The sequence below is a fragment of the Plectropomus leopardus genome, chromosome 20, assembly GCF_026936395.1.
Source record: "Plectropomus leopardus strain MGB_pleo_1.0 chromosome 20, ASM2693639v1, whole genome shotgun sequence".
Lineage (NCBI taxonomy): Eukaryota > Metazoa > Chordata > Actinopteri > Perciformes > Serranidae > Plectropomus > Plectropomus leopardus.
In genome coordinates this window covers 10,933,758-10,958,537 of record NC_142195.1, presented here as the reverse complement: position 1 = coordinate 10,958,537, position 24,780 = coordinate 10,933,758, and the positions used below count along the sequence as shown (strand labels likewise).

The following is a 24,780-nucleotide window of genomic DNA, read 5'->3' as shown; positions in this document are numbered from 1 at the left end:
GCGTGGCGTCATATCCGAAAACAAAAACCAAAAAAAATGTATTGAAATTTTATTTTAGATGAATAAAAAAATAAATAAAATATCAATGTAGCCTACTACTAATATTTTAGGAGTTTATGATAGCTACACTAAATTGTGAAATGGAAAATTTGTGCACTAAGGTTGTTTTCTTAATGACAGTGATGGAAAAGCAAACACTAAACTCACCTCCAACTGGTTTAACACGGATTTTTTTTTCCATAGATGTCTGGCTTTATTAGAATTAACAATTCAATTATTGTATTGTCCTTGTCCATGTCCATGTCTGAGTCTGTGTATTGTACTCCCCCACAACCCTCCGAAAATTTTGATCTCGGAAAATAAAGATCTCAACATGTGTTTATTCATTCTGATGAACTGCCTGTACACAACTGTTCATACAACATATAAAACGTTTAACTAAAAATTTTTTTAAACGTCCTAAAGCGTGGAAAAGACACTGCAATCATAAGATCCTGGTGGTCCAGCTTGTTTTTAATTATATTTTTGCTTGCCTTGTTGTAGTTACATTCAAAGATACTGATTCAGAAATGCCATGTGTATATTTTAAAAGTTGGTTCGCAACTTAGTGACAGAATAGGTGGCCTGTGTAAATGCAAGAAAGGTGCAACTGCCCCTATTACCATCAGAGAACATCATGGTAAGTAATGGCAGTAAGCTGATATCTGTGATACCTTATCTACAAGAGTAAGAGTATGGAATAAACAGAGAGGTGTGGTAGTTAGTGCACATTTTTAATGCTATAGTTCATTTATATTATAATCCTTGTTTAGGCAAGGTGAAGATGAATTTCATGATTTATTGGAGGATAACACACAGATGAGATTTTAGCGACTGTATTGTTGACATGCATATTCTTTGATTATTTTTTTTAATCACCACAATGGCCGTTTCCTGAGAGCGTAGAGCCCCATTAAAAATATTAATTCAGTAAGGTTTGATTTAATTTCGGATTGTGGAGGGCAGCAACACATCCCCATAGCTTCCAGTCTGCCGATATTATAAAATGAAGAAGATCAATTCTCGCGAGATTTAGCGGCACCATACAATACATGTTAGCGGATGATGGTCCTTATGACCGGTTTTGAAAAATAACTTAGCCTATCTAAACTGTTTGTCCTAAACAAAAGACATTGTGTATACCGCATTTGAATATGTAAGGTCAAAACCATACAATATTGTCGCTATTATCTCAGTAGTCTGAATCGTTAAGAGATAGAATAGAGATGCTACCCGGTTGCTAGCTAGTTGCAGTTAGCATAGCTGCACGCTACAGTAAAGGGTCGCCTGGGATAACGTGAACAACATATTTATGCTGTATTTATTGTAGTTTTTCTTCAGAGTTAGCTAACAATGAAGTGTCACTATGAGGTCTTGGGTGTGAAACGGGACGCTGGAGACGATGATTTAAAAAAAGCGTATCGTAAATTAGCGTTGAAATGGCATCCAGGTAAGTGACGATAGCCTTATGGACTTTGTGGGATGACTGATGTAAAAGTATCAATATCGCTCTAAAGTGATACTTAATTTAAAGCACAACAGCTAAATTCACTGTTGTTATTATTGGTTAATAGTTAAAAGTCAACTGGAGTCTTTGCTAAGAATAGCGTTGCATCTCAGTTAAACATATACACATTATAGTGGTGAAAGATAATGTATGGACTGGTGCAATGCCCCAAACACGCTTTGGATCTTCTGATTTGTTTTTGTTTGACATCAAAACCGTATAATGTTAAGAGAGCAAGCACAGCTGTCAGTTAAGTATAACGATAACATATTAAAAGTACAATATTTGTCTCTGAAATGTATCGGAGGTGCTGCATTTACGCTTAACAAGTAACACTAACTAAAAGGTAGCGCCCGTTTTTAATATTGTAGTTGTTTGCAACACTTAATTACATATTGTTTGCATGGTGTTTGCTTACTAATATGCACTTTAATTTTGTTTTGTGTCTTTAGTATAATGACAAAGTTGCAATGATGCTATGCTTAAAGCTGTGCTGTGCTTGTTTATTCTGTCTACTCTTAGTTTTTGGATTTTGCATCAGCACGAGATACTGTTAATTTGCCATTACAGGATTGTGCATAAAGCTGTGGATTCTGTCTGATATTTCCAGATAAAAACTTGGACAATGCTGAGGAAGCAGCAGAACACTTCAAGCTAATTCAGGCAGCTTATGATGTCCTGAGTGATCCGCAGGAGAGAGCTTGGTGTGTACAAATTAATTTAAATATGTATGGACTTCACAACAGCAGCAGGATTCTGATGTTAAGCGTCATAAAATATTTTTTCCTTTATGTACAAGCCATGTGGATTAAATATATCGTAGTGTGATTCCTCTGTCTCCTTCCTTCTATGTGGCAGGTATGACAATCACAGGGATGCTCTTCTAAAAGGAGGTATCAGTGGAGATTATGAAGATGACAGCATTGACCTGCTGCAGTTCTTCACTGTCACCTGCTACTCTGGTTATGGAGATGACGAGAAGGTTAGTGTTTGTGGACATGTGTGCAATGAACATATTGCTAAGTAATCAAAAAACTGTATCATCAAATCTTCAACTAAGTCTTTTCAGTCCTCCTCTTTGATGAAGGAAAATGCTAATAGAAATAGGATCCCGATCTGCTAAAGAAACTTATTTTCAATCATCCCTTGGAGTGTCATTTTGTGGAGGAGAAATCAATACTGTCACATGTGATATTTGGTCATTATAGCCCAATCTCTTCTCTACTTTGTGTATGTTAGATTCTGAGGAGGGGAGGAAAAGAAAAAATGTTATTGTAACTGTTAAGCTGCACAGAGATAAACATAAACGAACTAGAAATGGAATCTTGAACTCAAAACCTGATTTTAAAAAGTCAGTGTAACCCAGGAGTTTTGACATCAAACAACTAAATACCAGGTCAGCCTGTTTGTCTTTGTTGGATGATTGTACAAGTAAGAGGAAGGAGTAATTGTATCACAACAAATAAATAGAAGGCAATGACAACATGTAAACCAGCTGCAGGAATGTGGGAAAATTGGAAGTAAAAAAACATCCAGTCTCCTTTTCAGTACGCACACAGCAAACACACAGCTAGCCTACCAAAACAGCACAGAGAGTGGATCCAAGATCTGATGAAGCTCTGGCAGATTTCTTTGGTCTAAATTCCTAAAACTATGAGTCCTCCACCCTAACGTCAGCACCTGCTGTTTAAGTTGATGGCGGCAGCTTCATCCTTCAGGATTGTCGGGACAGAAATATCTTTGTGCGTGTCATGATTTATTCTCTCATTTCTTCTTCTTTTGTTTTTATCCATTCTCTGTGATTTAGGGATTTTACACAGTTTACAGGAATCTCTTTGAGTCCCTAGTTAAGGAGGAGATGGAGCATGGCAAGGTGGAAGATGACGACGATGAGGAGTTTCCTCCCTTTGGAGACTCCGAGAGCGACTATGATACCGTAAGTCAGCACCACACTGAAAACGGTTGTCTCAGTGTTTATTTCTCCGTTGCATGATGGAAGAGTTGAGTTTTATGTGCTGCTTTTGCTGAGTAAAAAGCTAACGTTGCTAAGGTGAACCAGAAACATTGTTGCTCAACTGGTGTGCTGAATCAATCTCTGTATTCCATATTACAGGTTGTGCACGTGTTTTACGCCTACTGGCAGAGCTTCTGCACTCGTAAAAACTTTGCCTGGAAGGAGGAGTATGATACGAGGCAGGCCTCCAACCGCTGGGAGAAAAGAGCCATGGAGAAGGAGAACAAGAAGACCAGAGACAAGGCTCGAAAGGAGCGCAACGAACTTGTGCGACAACTCATTGCTTTTGTTCGCAAGCGTGACCGGCGTGTGATGGCCCACAGGAAGCTGGTGGAGGAGCAGAATGCTGAGAAGATCAAGAAGGTGGAGGAGCTGAGGCGGAAGCAGAAGCTCAACCAGGCAAAGTAAGAAATGGTTGGATATTTGAATAAATGTGACGTCATTTTTTCTGTATTTTCCCCCCCTCATAATACTCTATTGTGTGTCCATCCAAGACTGGCAGAGGAGTACAAGGAGCAGAGCTGGGCGGCCATGTCTGAACTTGAGAAGGAGCTGCAGCAGATGGAGGCTCAGTACGGAGAGGAGTTCGGAGATGCATCAGAGAGCGAGGAGGAGGAGCTGGATATGGACACGCGGGAGAAGAACAGCGACGAGGGAGGTCAGTGAGACTGTGTGCTTGAGATTTAAGCTTCATTTAGACCTCTAGGAGTTGTGTCGTCCCGACAGCCGCATGAAATACTCAGTATAGACCATCAGGGGAGCAAGGTTTCATTTTTGTGTGTGTGTGTGTGTGGTGGCCTTTGGTTTTTGTCAGCGCATACATATTTTTTCACAGATGCAGAGCAGCCTGATGGAGACGAACTGACAATTGATGATTATTACGATGGTCTGTACTGCCCGGCCTGTGACAAATCCTTCAAATCAGACAAAGCGTGAGTTACCTCCCACCCACCTCACCTGCCTGCTACCCTCTGGACCTGCATGCTAGTTCACCTCCCTGAGCTGTGATTGATTATAGCAGCAGCACAGGGTCCAGATGCAGCGGTAACAACCTCAAATATATTGACACATCGTGTGATGTGACTGAATCTATTGCCTGATGTAAATGACAGGAAAGATATGGGGAAGATGTACTTGTTGAAAACATTTATGTCTTCTTTTTGCTCTCTGTAATGTTTTTTTGTTTATTACAAATTTGAATGAAAAGCACAGACATTGTCATTGTTTACACAGTGTGTTGATTCTGACTCATCAACTTGCTTAGAATTTTTGTTTGTGCGTTTTTTGTTTCGTTACTCTTTTACTCAGTGATACTACTCATTTCAGACAAATAATGCAGTTTTAAGTGATTTTTTTTTCTGTGGACTTAATTCCTTAATTTATTAAATTTAGCTTTTCCATGGAGTGATGTCAATAATTATTTCTAAATTATTTTACATTCAGCGTTTTCTCTCTTCTCAGTATGAAAAACCATGAGAAATCTAAAAAGCATCGGGAGATGGTGGCGTTGCTGCGGCAACAGCTGGAGGAAGAAGAGGAGTCGCTTGGTTTGAATCAGGATGAAAAGGATGAGCAAGAGAAGGAAAATGAGCAAAAAGAGGAAGAGGAGGAAGATGAAGAGGAAGATAAGCCAAGGCAAAAGTGTGTAGCTTACTCACTTTTTACCTGGTTGTCAGGGTGGTTAGAACTTTCTTACACATCAGATTTTTATATAATTTGACATTTTTCTTTCACCTACGCAGGCTTTCAAAGAAGCAAAAGAGGAAAAAGAAACAGCAGAAAGTCATGCAGGTGAGTGCAGTAGCCCATGCCTGGTTTAGTGTGACATGAACCTTTCTTAAAAGCCTTTTCTATTCACGCTCTCCTCTTCCATGTTAGAGTGCACCAGAGGAGCAGGAGCAGGAGCAGGAGCAGGAGCAGGAGCAGGAGCAGGAGGGAGAGAAACCTTCGCCGACCACCTGTGAGGAAGAATCCGTCGAGAAGTCGGAGATCACTACAGAGCCTGAGAAGCAGGATGATCCCCCTCCCACAGAAGTCAAGAGGTCAGTCCAGTTCACTAGTTAGTCTTACTTTATCTGGTAGTTATTTGGTGCTGGACAGGAGGCATAAAGTTGCTTAATTGGAGCTCTTTCACTGGAAACAGCTGCCTGTTGGAAAATAAGCTCAGTGACAGTGAGTTTATGCATCATAAATCTAAAGCAATGACTGTAAAGATGTTCATTTGCTCTGTAGAGATGAGGTGAACTGCAGAGTCAGGTGGTAATGCTAATGTTTCAGTGACAGGTTTGCAGGAGTACCAGAAACTGACTTTGTCCCGTGAGTGAAAATAGGGGATGCAACATAGTAAATTCACAAATTCTATAGGCAGGAAAGCATGAGTTACTGGCACGTTTTTAAATGTCACAATGTATGCTTTGCTGTTCAAAATGAGATCGTTTTTTATCTGTCCCTTTAATGTTGCCTCAGCAGCTCTGGGAAGACAAAAGGAAAGAAAGGAGGAGGAAAAGACAAACCGAAGAATGTCAAGTCCAACACAGGAGGAGAACAGTGTCCTGAGGTTGGTACTTAGAGTTTAAGAGGATTTTTTGCAATTATCATTTTCCATGAATATTTTTATTATTACAGATATGCATACACGTGTGTCCACATTTGACAGTTTAAAAGCATCACTTTTTTTTCCTTTGACGTCCCTTTTGACTTATCATAAAGGACCTAATCACATTATTTACTGTAAGAAAGTGATACACGCTTCTAGTATTAAATCACACATTCCTATTTCCACCTCCAGAGGGAAGTAAACCTCCGCTGCGTGACCTGCAACAACGAGTTCGCCACAAGAAACAAGCTGTTTGACCATCTAAAGACCAGCGGCCACGCCAGCGCACTCTCTTCAAACGCCTCTCATAACTCCACAAACAAGAGCAAAAAAGACAAGAAGAAGAACAGATAGCACATCTTCATCTGGACAGATGAAGATGGAGGAGTTTGACTCTGCAGGGACACAGGAAACAATGGAAAAGTACATTTAAAGAAAGCGCTTAAAAGTGTACTTTTAATGGACTGGTTGGCTGACAGAGAGAGTATAGTTTTTTTTTAAATTACACAATAATCCTGTTCAGTGAGGAAGTTATGAATGTGTGAATGATTGAGATTATTTTATCGTTATGAGTCTTCCAGATTGAAATCTTTGAAACTTTTTCCAACCGTTGATGAACACCTCTGTACTGAGAAATCAGTGGAGAAAAACCATACAGGATGCATACAGGAAACACCTTTATTTCATCTTTATCGCTATTATCTTCAGATCTTTTACTGTTTTAGGAATCATCCCTCTTGGTTTATCATGAAGAGCTCTGTCGTGGTATTACTGCATCATAAAAATAAAGGTGATATAGCACGTTGGTATTTAAACAACAACCCTGGAATGATTTGCCTCCAGTAACCATGACTAATAAAGTCCTGTGTATTGGATATGTCTGTTGAAAACATGCACCTGCACCTTGAATATGTTGTTTGATTGGTGACACATAACAACTTGGCATATTTAAGCAAACATTTAAAAGTACAAATATCTTTTAAATCAAATATTATTACATTCAGAGCCTACAAAACTCATATGTTAGTCAGTAGATCTAAACAAAGCAAAATTAATTCCTAGTTAGTGTAAAAGTCATATGTGTATGTTTCCACCTCTTTTAGAGAAGTGACATTTACTGAGTAATTATTAAGTTTTTGAAGTTCTTATGCACAAAGGGAAAAACTCAAATTTAAAACTGATTAACAATTACATTTTTCATTATTTTAAAAGATTTACAAAAAGGCACTCCCCTGTTATGCATGCCCCACAGGTTCGCTTCTTGGCATCGAGTAACCTGTTCATTTTCCGTCCATGTAGTTGTGGATGGCCTTGTCAAAAATTGCCACGAAGAAATCTACATCTTTCTTTGTGATGCACATGGGAGGCTGGATGCGAAAGGTCTGGAGTGGTGAGAAAATGAGGAGACGGGAGGGGAGATTAGCAGGAAGATCATTTATTCTGCCGCATACTGAAAGCAGAGCAGAAACTTGAGGCTTTTCTGGCACATAAAATAAGAGGGAGAGATCATGGGAGTATTCATAGGTTTGTGTAAATTGAGGATTGAAATCAAGAAGCTGCTCTTGAGTAATTTTATGTGTATGATGTATAGAAAACTTCCATAATTGCAATTTATTTTAACAGAAGAGGATGATGCTTTTGTGTCTTCGCACTTAAAAACATCTGCCCCATATTCTTTTATTTTCCCTCTAGTGTTATAATCACCATGCAACAGAAACACAAGTAATTCAGTGTTTGGACAGAGGGACAGGCTACTTGAATCATGAATGTTGTTACCTGTCCGTAGACTCCTCCTTTCCCTATCAGGACTCCCATGTCCTTGATGTCCTCAAAGATCTCACTCATCGCCTCAGGAGGCAGCGGGGCTCTGCTGGCCTGTGGACAGAGAAAAGGTAAAAGAAAAAAAAAGGCTGGACGTGTTACACAAACTGTATTTAAGTAACTAACACTAACACCCAAGCAACTGACCACTTATCCTAAATGACCTCACATGCTACTACGTCACATAACAGTGCTCCAAGTTCACTGGGATGTCATTAATAATGTCAGATATTGCATATGATGGATTGGATGTGCAGTGAAACAAGACGCAGCACAGACACACAGGTACAAGCATGTGAGGAGAGGTGAATTATTACCTTGTCTTTGACCATTTCCACACCGATCTGCAGACCCTTTCCACGGACGTCACCGATAATCTCGTACTTGTCTCTGAGTTTTGCCAGTTGGGTCATCAGATAGGTGCCCACATTGAGACTGTTCTGCTGTGTGCCGTCTTCTTTGATAGTCTGATAAGTATGAAAAAAGTTATTGTCTAATGTCCAACTGGAATCACAGCATCTAAACAGACCGATGATAGCAGTATTCTTATGAATTGATGCAAAAAATAGGCTGAGCCATCACAACACAAAAACATATCAAATAGCAATATCTCTCCTTTTGTTTCAGTTTTTTCCACTCAGGATGGAATTTACAGGGAAGATATTTATGACAACTTGCAATTAAAGGGCAAGGGGAGCCCTAATACTATGGGCCCCAAGATAGGCCTTGGGGCCCATAGTATTAGGGCTCCCTGGTGGGCCCATTCAGTAATCCATCTATGATTATAGCAGAAAAAAAATACATGATTATTGTGTAATTATGGACTTTTCAACTTAAGCAATTACAAGCCTGGATTTTTGATCAAATTAAACTAGATCTGATGTGGTGAGATATGGTTAATTCTTACATCAAGCACTGATGAAGCAACAGCACAAGCTAAAGGACTTCCTCCAAAGGTGTTGAAGTGGAAAGCCTTACCAAAGGAAGCAGCAATTTCTAAAAAAAAAACAAACAAACAAACATGAAAAAACAAGTTCACACCTTCACTCACCACTGTTTCAAACAAGGTTTGTTTTTTTTGTCAGTATTCTCTCACCTGGTGTTGTAACAACAGCTCCCATTGGAAATCCATTACCGATGCCCTTTGCCATTGTGACCATATCAGGAAGGACGTCATAACCTTGGAAACCCCAGAAGTGGCTTCCTGTTCGCCCAAATCCTGTCTGGACCTGTCAGGTGTCGGATGCAAAACAAATTATTTCTTTTCGATTTTTTAAAATTTAGATTTTGTCATCACATAATATTGCTTGATGTGTGTCTAACCTCATCAGCAATGCAGACCCCTCCTCTCTCTCTCACAAGTTTATAAGCCTCCTTGAGGTAATTTTTAGGGTATTGCACAGCTCCTCCCATTCCCTGTGCAAATCAAACACATTCGTATTTCATAGTCCCATCATAATTAACACAAGCGGTCACACTCAAGATGAACAAACAATGAAAACGGATGGCACAAAGGACCCAACAAAGATTTTCAGTTAAAATTGCTGCATTAATTCAAATGTCACATCCATGACACACAATCACATGGAGACAATATTCAGAACAGAATATAATACCTGAATCGGCTCTGCAAAGAAACCAGCAATTCGACTTGGGACACTAGTGGCAAATGTCTCTCTGAGCTGTCCAATGTATTGTTCATTTGCCATGCAATGACCTGTAGGATAAAAGAAAAATCTTTTGGTGACATATTAGCACGTAGATAAATGCAGTATTCTCTAAATCATTCTTACAGCGTGACTTTACAGCAGCTAAGAGCGGTGCAACTATTCAATAAATTGTTGAATGTCTTTCCATGCAATATAAAAGGATTGACAAATCTTAGGGCTCGTATCATAATATAATGTAGAAATTGAGCATACTGCATTTGTTGTGGGAATATTGCAGCAGAGGGGATTGTGCTGCTTAATCGTGGTGCCTTTTTATGAGAGCAGTGAGAGAGATAACCTGAGTGTATTGAGCCATGTGTGTTTGTGTACCTTGGGCACAGCTACACTCTCTGATGGTCTGCACAGGAGAGTCCCTGCAGTGGCTTCCTCCCCACGGACCTCTGAACACATCAGGACACATGGTCTGTTTGTAGGGCAGAAACTCAGTCAGCTACATCAGCCCGACACCAACAGTCACTCATGAATGCAGCACAAAGACGTTTTCTTGAAATTTCCAATGCTGCCACAGCATTGTTTACCATCATCTATTAATACTGAGTAAGTGCAAAAAGCTCAGTTAATGCCCACATACAGCTTATACTGTTTGCAGAAGGTTTTTGGAAACAATTAGCCTGTTAATAAGCTCCATAGATTGTTTTATTCTTGATAGCATCATGTGTTTGGGTTTATTTTTGGATAACGTGTGCAGCAGCATGGAAGGAGCATATAATTGAAAGATACTGGTTTGTGAACTTTGTCATCACAATACCCACACAATAAAATCTAAACTGTCTGTTAGAGGTGTCCAGTATACAAACAAGTCTTTACAAAAAAGCTTGATGAACTATATTTAAATCACCATAGTAGTAGTAGTAGTAGCTTTTAACACTTAGAAGATCCTCCCATTGGTGACTGAGATTAGAGCAAACTGGCCAAAGAATATAAATAATTATGTTTTATGTTATGTATTGCTGCATATGTCACTGTAATACATAAATGCATACATACATTTGTGCAGCCTGCACTAGTGGCAACAGGGTATTTATATGATGAGTTGGAGGTGAGACCCATGGTCTGTTGGGTGCCTCCGTGGTATGATCCTCTGGAGAAAGAGGGGAAAAAATGAAATGTTTTTGAAAATTTGAAGCCAGTATTACTTCAAAACATTTCTTAATTTCCATGTTATTATAAAACACATAAAGATAAGACTTGTACCTGAATGTGATGATGTCAAAGTTGCCTGTGTGGAGTCGAGACATCAGAATAGCCAGGTCATTGGCCTCTGAGCCACTGTTGGTCAGATATATCACCTATGAAACACGTTGAAGCAAAAAACAAGAGATATGTCAATAACAGTCTACATGTTTATCCAGCCTCCTTCCCTGAGCCAAACTAATCCACTCCAGTACCTTGAGAGGATCCGGTAAGTGGGAGGCCAGTTTCTCACAGTACTCATGGAGGTTTGGATGGACGTAGATGTTTGTAGTATGCCACAGTCTCTCCAACTGCCTCTGTGTGGTGGCTGTCAACTTCCTGTAGCCACAGGTGTGAAAGTCAGAGCAACAATGAAGATATGTGACTGAAAACTGCTCCAGTTGGTAACTTCTATAAATATCACTTTTTGTTAAAAATTGCTGAAACTGTCTCTATATCCTGACAGTACTACACAATATTGATAGTCTGTGAAAAATATGTTTATTTTCTTACCCTTAGTGCTTCTAGTGGCATTTGCAAAAATCCAATGCAGCTGAATGAAAACAGTGGGCCAATGGTGGGCTGTACTTTGTTTGGCTCAACTGTTTCAACATGGCGGCTTGATCACAAATGTTCTCATTTTACAGCTAAAAAGTACACTAAATGTTTCTGAAAATATTTGAGTTGAGAAATAGGCAATGCACTAACACAGACTGTAGGGTTACAAATAGTAACACGGGGCACCTGGTGGATCAGTGGATAGAGCAGCGCCCCATTTACAGAGGTATATGGGGCGCCGCTCTATCGCAGGTTCGATTCCAGCCTCAACCCATGGCTGCGTGTCACCCCCCCTCTCCCCCTTACACACTTAAACTGTCCTGTCCATTAAGGGCAATAAAAGCCCCCAAGAAATAATCTTACAAACAGTAACACTACATGAATGTAGGATTTTCGTGTGACTGACTGGCTCTGGACTTTGGTGGATAACGAGTCCTTGCAAAAAAAAGGTGGTGATTTGTTAACAAAATTCACAGAGAAAAACAAAGGTCCTGGGAAAACGAAGCAAAAAGCAACTGAGGTAAAATTTTTATTTTTTTTTAAACCCCTGAAAAGAAACCACTGCCTCACAGCAAGCTGCCACTGACAATCATCCCCCCACTCAATGCCCAGGTGGCTCTGATAACCCCTCCTGGCCCCATCCTAATTGGACTCACCCACTGCATAAGTGTAGGGTAAACCAAAAAAAAGGGAACACCTCATAAGTCTAATTCTAACAAGCCATCATCAACAGTTAACTGGCAAAATATCTGCAGGTGAACCAGAATATATATATTCCTCTCTCTAGGATGAATTTTGCTCCCAAATCCTGTCAGTCGCTAGTGTCTGATCACACAGCCAGAGCCAGAGGACCTCAGTATGCTGAACCCTCTCTCCTCAGCCCAGGCTGTCAGCAACCACAATGACACTGCTAAACAAAGGGTAAAATAACTAATATCATCAATAAAACAGGTAAAACAAAAAGTAAGAGCAAACACAAAAAACTGGTTTATGAAAACCCTATTTTGTATGACATTTCACTAGTAAAAGTGGAGATTAAACACCTAATTGACAGATGCATTGTTACAAACGAGGCACAGGTGGCCTAATCAAGCCTGCTGACTGACTTCTGTTAGAGATCTGGACATGTGAAGGGGTACTGAGAGAACCTTTTCACGCCGTCTTTATCTGGGTTACCAGTTACTTGGCTTGGGTTGGTTGTTTTCTTTTAGCCGTAGTGTATTCTTGCAAATGCCATTAGAAGCACAACAAGTAGGAGAAGGAGTTTTTTTTTCACAGACCTTGCAGATTTCTCATGTACTGCTGTCAGGAAATAGTGACATTTTCATAAAAATATGACAAAAACTTTATAGAAGTTCACTTAAAAGTTAACAACCACAGTTTTAAACGTACTATCACGGCAAAGAAAAAGGACCTTACGGGTGGCAGTGGCCCAAACTGACAGTTGCCACACCAGCAAATAGATCCAGATATCGCTTTCCGTCCACATCCCACAGCCACTGCATGTATCCCTGGTGGATGAACACTGGTTTCTTATAGTAGGTAATCTTTGAGGTCACCGGGTTGCAATTCTGCTTGCGGATCTCCATCATCCGCTCTTTGGACATACCCTGAATACATGGCAGAGTAAGGAACATCATGACCTTTTTTCAGCACTCTGGACAGACTTCCTCAATAAGAAAAATGTTTTTAAAAGGATTGGATTAAGTGCAATGAAATTTAGTACAGACATTTGAGCTCCCCAGAGGATGAATCCTGGTCATTTATTTGGTCCTTGGACTTTTCTTGTAGCACCACCGACAGGTCAAAGTTAAGGTTTGGTCACACCAGCTTTTAAAACTGCCCAAAGTAAAGGCCAGAGTGAATAAAGTTTGGAACTGCGGCAACCAGTAAGGTCAACTTAACCTGTGTAAAACTCACATTGGATTAAATTCTGGTCTTAAATGTGGTACAGTGAGAGAGACATTGTTACCATGATTGTGACCTACTCGTGGTAGTATGTTACTGGCTGTCTAGCCTGTTTGCCAAATAGCCTGTATGCTTCAGTTGGTCACCCTGCCAGCACCCCCAAACTTGTAACACCACCAATTTTCCAAGGACCTGTGGATAACTTAATCATAAGTCTGGTTTGATCAAGCTTTTATTAGCCAGTAAAAGTATACAACAAAAAAAACCTTACCCTGCAGTGCCACTAGTGATGAAAAGCTCCATCGGGAATCTTAATTGCTATCAACATATTGTGAGCTAATAATTTCAGTTTCTCTCATTAAGTTTAGGGTAATGTCATATGCAACACCTGTCAGGTAAAGGCAGATATTTTAAGTGCACCACCATTGTATGACAAAAAACGTTTTAGACTTTTTAACTAAAGCCAGTACGAATATGAAGCCCAAGCTCAAGATATAAGCTGTCTGGATATCACAACACTCTTACCGTGTATTCATCTGGTTTGAAAGTGCACGAGGGCATCTCTGGGAGGTCTGCAGGTCGGTATTTGAAGGCTGATTTCTGACATACTGCCCCTGCAAAAGTGATTGACAACAGAAAGAGATGAAGAGATTGAGTTTTTGAAGGACTTCATGAGTTAATCGAGCCTTACTTTAATATTTCTGTGATATCTGGGGCTTGTTTTTGGAACAATTTGGTCTTGAAACTCTTAATTTTTTTCTAACCTATAGTATATTATAATAATAACTTTATTTGTGTATCATCTTTAAAACAGAGTTTACAAAGCAGAAATTGTATACTCAAAAGGCATTACAACAACAGAAAGCCAAACAGTCCTACTGAACACAAGTGAGACAGTTCTTGATTATTTCTGACCTATAACCTACAGTCCCACCTGATTTGCAATTTGCCAGGGATTTGCCATTGGATTGCTGAAAAACATTACAGATGTGGGCAATGATTCAGACACATGGCATCAGGCTACTTATCATCTAGAGAAAAACACATCAGTTGTTAACCATTATGGTTGTTTCACTTGTTTTCGCTCTAAATGATCTGGTCAATATTTTATTGGCTTAAAATGTGATTGATGGTTCACCCACATTAACTTTGTATTATGTATCACAGGAAAAACTGAACTTGCTTTTTTTCCAGTCTAGCAAAGATTGGAATATGTCAGTTAGAACTTGTCTTGATTCTTACAATATATCTTTTTATCAATTCTGGTTTGCATAATGTACCTGTCTGTTTTTGAATAGCAGTGAATATGTTACCTACAGTGTGGTGCACCAATCTCTTCTGCAGACTGTATAACAGTTGAAGAAATGTTTATCTCTTTAAACACAGCCAGATTATCTTGTCCTAAATTACATCAATACTTATTTTAGACAATCTGAAGCTGAAAAATATACATTTTTTTTTTAACAAAAACTAAAAACCCATCTATTTAGTCAGACTCTTATGTAATGTTTTAGCATTTTATGGTTTTACTATTTATTTAAACTTATTTTATTAAAGTAATTATTTATTTTGCTTTCATTTGTTGTTGTTTAATCAAAATTTTATTATTAATCATTGTGATTTTTAAAATTCTCTCGTATGTTATTGACATTTTACCATAATAACATAATATATTAACATAACATTTATTATTTAATTCTATTAACATTTTATTATGAACATTAACATTTTACTTTTTTAACATTGTGTTTGTCAGTCATTCTGTAAAGTACATCAGTTTGTTTAAAATGTGCTTCATAACAAAAGTTTGATTGACTAGCTAGACTCATGAGCTAATAAGCCGATATAATTTACTAATAATAATAACGTAAAAAAAAAATTATAATAATAATAGACAATTTTCAAAGCTACTTAAGGCAACATAAAAGACCTCCTCTGCAGGCTGTGTAAGCATCAGCAACAGATCATGATCAACAAATTATGTTTTTGTTCATCTCCATGGTAACTCACCACTTCCAAGGTGAATTTTGGCCACAGCAGGTGAGCAGCAGGACTGTCCTGTGAGACCTGCACAGCGGCCACTTAGACAGGATACAACTTTATACATGTTGAGCAGGTACAGAAGACACACAGCTTCCCTACTCCCTTTACTGTCTGACACTCAGCAGCAGACTCACTTCAAGCTGTCCTTTAGGTTGCACCCGGGGATGGGTGGACAGCGAGCAGCCAATGGTACCCTGATCCTACCAAACTTACAATGACTGGTCTGCAACGTCATATAGATAAATATGTAACCACTGGCACTTGGTCACTAGATTTCCACAACATGCTTCGAGTTTAGAAAGAATGCTGGATATGTTTGGGTGGCTGGTACTGGTTCTTTCCTGTTGGAGGCCAGAGAAGACGAATGTCAGTAGGGGGTGGTGTGACCAAAGTGTAAGAGTGCAAATGACTGTTCATCAAGCTCCATTTAATATGAATACATTCACATCTATAATCTGCAACAAATCATGTATTCAGAAATTCCAATCATACGGTATATTCAAGCACGATTCAACAGATCCAAAACAAGCAAAATGAATTTCATGTCCGTTGTTAAAAAGGCAGTGTACAAGATTATTTTCTCATTTAACTAGTAAGGTATGTTAAGTGGATTAAGACTTCTGATTACAATACAGTAAACATAGTTTCAAAAGTGCCCTTTTACAATTGTTATGCGAAGGCAATAACAGAGGTAGTCTTCATCAGAAGGTCAAAATGATTGATTTAACATTTTAAATGATGTACAAAAAATGAAATTCGCAGCTGAGAGCGTTTCCAGATTTGGTCCTTGGCATAAAGTGATCCAGTGAACTTATATGTGACTTTCATCTTTTTTCCATGTAGTTGTGGATGGACTTGTTAAAAACTGCCAAGAAGAAATCGGCGTCTTCCATTGTGATGCACATTGGCGGTTTGATGCGGAAGGTCTGAGGTGGTAAGGAAAACAGAAAACTAGAATTACCGCTTGTCACCAATTCAATATCTGACCAGATTTTGTTCCTGAGTTATGACACTAAGTAATGGCCAGAGAAGTGTTTTTTTGCAGAACGTTATGATGTCACAGTGAGGTTGACCTTTGACCTTTTTTGGATAAAACATGTCATCACTTCTTCATTTTATTTTATTAGACATTTGTCTGAAATTTTGTCATAGTTAGAGTATGAATTCTTGAGTTGTGGACAAAAACATGTTTTGTGAGGTCACAGTGACCTTGACCTTTGACCACCAAAATCTAATCTCTTCTTGAGTCCAAGTCGACACTTGTGCCATATTTTAGGAAACTCCCTAAAGATGTTCTTGAGATATCACGTTCATAAGAATAAGACAGAGGAGATCACAGTGACCTTGACCTTTGACCACCAAAATCGAATCAGTTCATTGTTTAAGTCCAAACAGACGTTTGTGCCAAATTCATATAAATTCCGTTAAGGTGTTCTTGAGATACCATGTTCACAAAAATGGGATGGATGGACGTGACAACCTGAAAACATAATGCCTCTGGCCATGGCTAACATCAGAGCAGAGGCATAGAAACTGAGATAGGGAGAGAAGGTGAATTTTGTTACCTGTCCGTAGACTCCTCCTTTCCCTATCAGGATCCCCATGTCTTTGACATCCTCAAAGATCTCACTCATTGCCTCAGGAGGCAGCGGCTCCCGGCTGGCCTGTGAACAGAGAGAAGATGAAAGGATGAATGAGACTGACAAAGTAATTAAAGTAACTCACCATGTGAACACTTTGCAACTGCTTGGGTTCAATCACTATTCGATTGTGACTAAAGCACCTCATCTCTGACTGCTCACTGGCTTGAGAGACTGTATAATGAAATACTTGAATGGTATTTTTCAAACAGAAGAATAAGTAGTTTATGTGGGGCCCCTACATGATGTTTTTGTTGTTAATAAGACTGTCACAGGTGTTGAAAAATCATGCACCAGTCAAGATGAGAAAACACTGACACAACAGGATATTTTCCAAACAGGGCTAAAATACCTTAAAACGACTGATTGTATACAAAAGACAAAGTCAATAAAACAAATTACACACACTATTATACTATATTATATTATTATATTATACTATATTATACTATTTATATGTATTTTTACTCCCGGGCAACTGTCTTATTTCATTACAAGTTTCTGTACTGTACCTGAGATACTACCAGTATCAACAGAATAAATAAACACGTCAGAACTTAAAGTAGTTGTACATGTACTGCATGTACTGCAGCTGAGATTGTTCTTCTCTACAGATGGTCACCACTGCCCCGGCTAATGGTTAACTGGAGCACCGCTGAACCATGCCCCTGGGAGGCACAGCACAGCACAGCAACACACACACACACACACACACACACACACACACACACACACACACACACTCACAGACAGACAGACACACACACATGCTGTTCAAGCATGTGAGGAGAGGTGGGTGCCACTTCTGTTACAAATTCCATACCTTGTCTTTGACCATTTCCACACCGATCTGCAGACCCTTTCCACGAACGTCACCGATAATCTCGTACTTGTCTCTGAGTTTTGCCAGTTGGGTCATCAGATAGGTGCCCACATTGAGACTGACCTGTTGAGCACCGTCTTCTTTGATAGTCTGTTGAATAAAAATAGTCACGTTTGAATTCAGTGCTCTTTTTGGTTATGATGTTTTAGTTTTCTACAGTAATAATAATATGCAGAAACAGACTGAATTTTGATCAGATTAAACTCTCTCTCCCGTGTTGAATTCTTACGTCAAGCACTGATGAAGCAACGGCACAAGCCACAGGATTTCCTCCAAAGGTGTTGAAGTGAACTCCCTTCGCAAAAGAGGCTGCAATTTCTGGAAAACACACGAACAAACAAGCTGACACCTCCACTGCATCTTGCCAATTTAATTGCGGAAATAATAAACAACAACAATATATTTAACTGTAATTTATGAACATACGTGCAGATTTTCATGCAAGGATTGTAAAGGCTAGAGAGTGACAGGAAAGGGGTTAGAAAGAATGAATGACGATCAGCAAAGGGCTGCAATTTAGAATCAAAGCAGGGCTGCGGCCAACGACTGAAGCTACATCGTGCACACACTCCACCAGGTTTGCGCCTCCAACAAGGTTTTTATGCCTTACAGTATTCTCTCACCTGGTGTTGTAACAACAGCTCCCATTGGGAATCCATTACCGATGCCCTTCGCCATTGTGACCATATCAGGAATGACGTCATGACCTTGGAAACCCCAGAAGTGGCTTCCTGTTCGCCCAAATCCTGTTTGGACCTGTCACATGCAAAACAGATGATTACGTTTATTTAAATCTTATTCAGAAAGGCTAAAAAGATGGAAAGACCATAAAGCCACCTGTGTGTAACCTTATATACCCATGTTATATGATGTTTACTTTATATGGCTTCCTCTTGGGCATAATACAGTAACTTCATCATGGAACCATAAGCTTACATGCGGTAGAAACTCTTATCTAGAAAGACAAGTAATACTGTAAAGATTAGTAATAAACTGACTTTTGACTTGTTGTCCTGTGAGCATTGGGTGTCGCACTTTCATATTTCCTTTTAGTGAGAAACCCAAATAAATATTTGATACATGTAAAATATGAGTCAAACCTCATCGGCAATGCAGACCCCTCCTCTCTCTCTTACAAGTTTGTAAGCCTCCTTGAGGTAGTTTTTAGGGTACTGCACAGCTCCTCCAACTCCCTGTGCAAATCAAACACATTAGTATCTCATTATCCCATCTTCATTAACACGAGCAGTCACACTGAACATGAGAAAAACAATAAACATGTTTGAAATAATAACAAATGAATCTGTTCTCACTTTTCTGATGTCAGCTGTCATCATCTATTTGCTAATATTAGTCGATAATGTTGCTATTCAATGTGGCAAAGTAAAAGATCAGACATGCAAAAAGAAAAACTATATTTTTTAGGTAATACTCCACCACAGAATATAATACCTGAATCGGCTCTCCAAAAAAAGCAGCAATGCGACTGGGGACACTGGTAGCAAACGTCTCTTTGAGCTGTCGGATATATTGTTCATTTGCCATGCAATGACCTGTGGGATTAAACAAAGTGAAGTCATTTTTATTAATCAAATACAGACACTGGCATGTGTATACAAATACAGAATATTACAAAATAATGCTCATTTTTATACAAAAGCTACAGGTTGAGTAATTATACCATACATCGTTTATCATCTTTCTGAGATGTACTATAAGAAGTTAATGAATGAATTAAAGTTAAAGCTTACCAAATTAAAGTTAAAGCTTACCAAATTAAAGTTAAAGCTTACCAAAATCAGTCACAGTGTAAGATCCTAAATATTTGAACTAATACAAAACATCTTCCTTTTTTTTTACTGTTTCCATTGTAATTTGAACATTTTTGTAATTATATTGTATTTTGTGAATTAAAATAGGTCTGTGATAACTGCCCTAATATATTTTTTTTCTCCAAACTGTCCACCGTTATAACAGCTAGCAACTGTATTTGAAATACAGCAGCAGGGTTACTGACTGATATTGGTATTATATTGCTGCATAACGGTTGTTTGTTTTGTGTAAACAGACATGTAGGTATGTAAACATACTAATAATTTCCAGGTAAGCTCTCTAACTGAGACACAGATGTACTATTTAGCTTAAATTCCAGAAAATGGGTAAAGGTTAGAGGAGGTAAAACAGGTAAATGATCAACAGTGGGAGACTTTGAACTGCATTCGAGCAATTCAGTACTTTTGTCTCATTTTAAACAGTTAGATTAACCTATTGCCAAAATTTAGACACATGCATCCTCCAGTATGCATTGTTGTTTTTCACTGTGCATGACCACAACACAGCAAAAAAAAGTAAGGTTAATGTTTTGTAGGAATACTGCAAAAGAGGTAGTAATGAGTAATCTCATAGTCATGTTTTTTTTCCTGTTTATGAGAGCAGTGTGGGTGTGTTGAGCCATGTGTGTTTGTGTACCTTGGGCACAGCTACACTCTCTGATGGTCTGCACAGGAGAGTCCCTGCAGTGGCTTCCTCCCCACAGACCTCTGAACACATCAGGACACATGGTCTGTTTGTAGGGCAGAAACTCAGTCAGCTACATCAGCCTGACACCAACAGTCACTCATGAATGCAGCACAAAGACATTTTCATGAAATACAGAATGCCTCCACAGCATTATTCACCTTTCAGACATCTATGGAATATATACTTAAACAGAAGGAGAGTAAAGAAGCTGTTTAATGAAATGAATGAAATTCTATATAAAATTTGTTTAATAAGAGCCAGAGTTGGTAACTTTTATAGAAATCACTTTTTGTCACATTTGCTGAAACTGTCACTACGTCCACACAGTAGCACGTGAGAAAGAAAAAATCCTGCTCCTCTGCCTCCCCGTAGTGCTTACAGTGAAATTTGCTTGAATTTAACACAGCTGTTTGAAATCAACCAATTAGAGCTGAGGGCTCTCTGAATGCAGGTGTCAATAATGTCAATCACTCATCTCATGAACTGCTGTCAAACTGGGCAAATCAAATATGAATCTAGATTTTGTTACTGCACTGCCTATTTCTTGCCTCAGATGTTTTCAGAAACATATTTTAGTATACTGTTTAGCTTTAAAATAAGAACGTTTGGGACCCGGCCATGTTGAGAACAGTAGAGCCTGAAAAAGCACCACCCACCAGCCAAAACAACTTTCTCATACACAGATATATTTGATCAACGCTAACTGGTTTGACAGTTGTCATTTTTTTAACCAATTTATATAAATTAGTATAATTAATAAAAAAATGTCCATAATCCTATCACAGAAGTGAAAAATGAAATAAATAATTGTAAGAATATATAGATTATTTGTAAAACTGTCTGAGAAGCTAAAACATGTTTAGTGTGAAAACTAATTACCTCCAGCACATTTTAAGTTTAGAATGTGTTGCTTGGAATGGCAGCTATTTTTTCAGGCAGATGCTACACTTTCACTTTTTTTCAGCACTACAGAGCTTCCCCCTGTCTTCTGTGCAATGTTAATTTGCTCCTTTATGTCACCATATTATATATTCACCTTCTAAAGAATGTACATGTTTATATTCATCTTCAGGTGAATGCTTATCTTGTATGGTATTGCATGATTTTACATACATTCGTGCAGCCTAAACCATTGGCAATGGGGTATTTATACGCTGCATTGGAAGTAAGACCCATAGTCTGCGGGCTGCCGCCGTGGTATGATCCTCTGGAAGAGAAACAGCATTATACATTCAGGACATTTAGATCACAGATTTCTTGGCAATGCAATCAAGCTAGACAGTGTGTGAAATTATGCTGACTTAATACAGGAATATAATTTAAACACACACTTTTGCGAAAAATATTGTTTTTCACATTCCTGAGTAGTAGTTGTATCATTGTCTTTGTAATCTGTTGTTTACTCAGTCTGTGTCCTTCTCCTGTCTGTGTGAAAAACCAAAAACATGTAAGATTTTTGCAAACTGCTCCAATCAGGTGGATGCTTCAGGGTTCTAATTAAGTACAGGGGGATACCTGAATAGAAATAAACACTTTTTCATATCTCCTATCAGTAAATCTCCTAAAGTCAGAGCAAAAGCAGGATGTAAAATGAAGGGCAGTATTGCACGTATCTGAATGTACTTTTTGTCCATTGCTGCACCATGAATTTTTAATTTTAGTCTTTCTCCTTATAAATAAAAGTAATGTTGCCTGCTCTTTCATAATGTCATTTTTAAGCAATAATATTGGATTAACATGAAAAAACATTTCTGTATTTCAATATACCCTTTCTGAAATTATGAAGCACATAATGATGTCTCTCACTACTCATAATTCATAAAAAGACTTGCACCTGAAAGTGATGATGTCATAGTTGCCTGTGTAGAGTCGAGCCATCAGCATAGCCAGGTCATTGGCTTCTGAGCCACTGTTGGTCAGATATATTACCTGGACAGGGAAACAAAGACCAGCAGACAATTTAAATACAGCCTGTATATTTATCTGGGTGCTTGCTCTTAGCTTATCAATTTTTTTTTTTTTTTATCTGGAGGCGGTACCTTAAGAGGATCTGGTAAGTAGGAGGCTAGTTTCTCACAGTACTCATGTAGAGTAGGATAGGCGTAGATGTTTGTAGTGTGCCACAATCTCTTCAACTGCTGCACCGCGGCTGCTGTCACCTTCCTATACCCACAGATTTCAGGAAAGGACATGTTTTTATAACATTAATAACAAACCGTTTTTCAGAATTAAACCTACTATCACTGTGTGACACAGGAAAGAAAAAGGACCTTACGGGTGGCAGTGGCCCACACTGACAGTCGCCACTCCAGCAAATAGATCCAGATATCGCTTCCCGTCCACATCCCACAGCCACTGCATGTATCCCTGGTGGATGAACACCGGTTTCTTATAGTAGGTAACCTTCATGATCATGGGGTTGCAATTCTGTTTGCGGATCTTCATCATCTGCTCTTTGGACATACCCTAGACAGAGACAAATACACAGGGCAGGAGTTACCCTCAATGTCATTACCGGCATGTTTATGTTTTATAGTCATTACTGAGGTGATTGCAGAAAACAGCACTCAACTGTGCAAAAGAGAGAAACTGTGTTCCTGCAGTATGTTGTTCTTTCTTACCGTGTATTCGTCTGGTTTGAAATGGCAGGGGGGCATGTCTGGGATGTCTGTGGGAGGGTGTTTGAAGGCTGATTTCTGATATAATACACCTGTGAAATTATTGCAACTGAAGTTTAGTCATTGAGTTAAAAGACATTTTTCTTTGAGGTACAACATGGGCTGACGTCTTTACTTGGCTTAAGCTGATCGAAGCATTACTATGACATTTAGTGTGACATTTAGTCATTTGTGAAACAACCTGTCAGTGACATTTTACGCAAAGGTCTTTCAATGCTCATCCTTTCTTTCCCCTATTAGCTACAGGCAGATGAAATGTTAATTAGCACTGATGCAGTCATTTTTTCATAACATCCAGACTTTCACTTTTAATTAATTAAAAACCTGGCTGACATTTTAACAACATTAAGTTCACCTTCTGTTATTGCAATTACGTCTCCTGCTGCAATTAAATTTGATGAAATTACTCATATTTTTAGGTCATCCTATCACAGGTGCCCTGTTTGAGTAATGTACCAAAGACATTGCAGTGTAAAGTATTTCAATGTTTATTTTTTGCTCTATTATTAGACCAATTAGTATCTCTGAAAAATATACATAGGCTATATATTTAGATCCAGGGCTATTTATGAAGCTGAGGCCTCGGACACCGAAAAGCCTCTGACGCCCAGGCCCAACACTGAATTCAACCTTATATGTGACAGGTGTTTCTATAGTTGTTTGCTTCATGTGTCAATGAGGGTCCTCTAAAAGACAGAAATACCTGTCAATTTAATGCAATACAGTTAAACAGCACAGCACCACAAATCTGTACAGGTGAATCAAAACCTCTTCAAAAACTGAACATTACCGTAACTTTTGTTCAGGTAGCATTTACAGCAGGACTGTTGTATATAAAATTATACATGTTAGTAGAATAATCTAAAAATCTGTTCATAGTTCATACTGACTTGAATAAATGTGCTTAGTCACATTCCACCATTAATAAAAATGCATTCCTTTAACATTTCTGTCAACTCTTGTCAATTAATTTTTAATCATAGCATTGGTGAAGTAGTCTATACTCAATATTGATTACTAACAACTATTTTTTCTATATAAAGTTAAATAATCTCAGGGACTGCAGAGATCTGGGCTAAGCCCCCAATGTCCTCAAATCCTTGAGGCGCCCCTGTTTGAATCTAAAACAGTTTCTACAAAAAACTAAACATGATAAACTTGATAAAGGTAGGATTTATTGCAGAACTGTTGCACTAACCTGAATTAGTTTGAAGTAATAAACAAGCAAAGTTATTTCACTTTAACCTACCTTCTACTAGTTAGCGTTACACAACAACAGTTTAGCACTACATTAAATCCGTTTTTCTGCTTTTAATTATTAGCTAAAAAACTATTAGCTACGTATAAACCGTTGTGCCGTTGTTTCTAGATTACTTACAACGACAAACATAAACGCTTACATAAACTCACACCGTGTTTAGGTCGTAAAAGCGGTATTATTTTATCAGACCATAAGCAACTCAAGTTGGTTAGCTAGCTGTGGATTTTTGGTTCGTCTCCATGGTAACTCACCACTTGCCAAGTGGAGTCTAACTGTCGCGGGCCGACAGCAGGACTGTCCTGTCAAGGCTGCACAGCGGCCACTTAGAGAGGAAGCAACTTTAAACATGTTGAGCAGGTACAGAGAAAACACGGCTGTCTAACTCCTCTCTGGTCGGCAGCGGACCTAC

At 38.7% G+C, this 24,780-nt stretch overlaps 3 protein-coding genes across 5 annotated transcripts; 1 reads left to right on the top strand and 2 right to left on the bottom strand.

Moving 5' to 3' along the window:
* The first annotated feature begins 1,059 nt into the window (after positions 1-1,059).
* dnajc21 (DnaJ heat shock protein family (Hsp40) member C21) lies at positions 1,060-6,971 on the top strand. Of its 3 annotated transcripts, none has more exons than XM_042509814.2 (12): positions 1,060-1,489; positions 2,157-2,250; positions 2,405-2,528; positions 3,354-3,482; positions 3,660-3,964; positions 4,055-4,218; positions 4,396-4,492; positions 5,022-5,201; positions 5,303-5,351; positions 5,439-5,602; positions 6,027-6,117; positions 6,349-6,971. In XM_042509814.2, the coding sequence occupies exons 1-12, from the start codon at positions 1,393-1,395 to the stop codon at positions 6,508-6,510; spliced, it is 1,656 nt and encodes a 551-aa protein (XP_042365748.2). In that variant the 5' UTR covers positions 1,060-1,392; the 3' UTR covers positions 6,511-6,971. The 3 variants fall into 3 exon arrangements, with proteins under 3 accessions (XP_042365748.2, XP_087927655.1, XP_087927654.1); XM_088071529.1 differs by having other exon boundaries at positions 4,375-4,492; positions 6,030-6,117; XM_088071528.1 differs by having other exon boundaries at positions 4,375-4,492.
* On the bottom strand, positions 6,812-15,659 carry LOC121960191 (alanine--glyoxylate aminotransferase 2, mitochondrial-like). Its single transcript, XM_042509810.2, has 14 exons — positions 15,357-15,659; positions 13,872-13,960; positions 12,858-13,048; positions 11,096-11,219; positions 10,902-10,996; positions 10,695-10,788; positions 10,017-10,110; positions 9,594-9,694; positions 9,301-9,393; positions 9,074-9,206; positions 8,885-8,973; positions 8,295-8,444; positions 7,933-8,031; positions 6,812-7,538 (listed from the first exon to the last, which is right to left on the bottom strand). Exons 1-14 carry the CDS (start codon positions 15,451-15,453, stop codon positions 7,437-7,439), a joined length of 1,551 nt encoding a protein of 516 aa, XP_042365744.2. The 5' UTR covers positions 15,454-15,659; the 3' UTR covers positions 6,812-7,436.
* Positions 15,660-15,795: 136 nt separating this feature from the next.
* Positions 15,796-24,779, bottom strand: LOC121960193 (alanine--glyoxylate aminotransferase 2, mitochondrial-like). Its single transcript, XM_042509811.2, has 14 exons — positions 24,623-24,779; positions 23,054-23,142; positions 22,708-22,898; positions 22,472-22,595; positions 22,267-22,361; positions 21,546-21,639; positions 20,382-20,475; positions 19,365-19,465; positions 19,013-19,105; positions 18,536-18,668; positions 18,142-18,230; positions 17,853-18,002; positions 16,955-17,053; positions 15,796-16,315 (listed from the first exon to the last, which is right to left on the bottom strand). Exons 1-14 carry the CDS (start codon positions 24,717-24,719, stop codon positions 16,214-16,216), a joined length of 1,551 nt encoding a protein of 516 aa, XP_042365745.2. The 5' UTR covers positions 24,720-24,779; the 3' UTR covers positions 15,796-16,213.
* Between the last annotated feature and the right edge of the window lies 1 nt (position 24,780).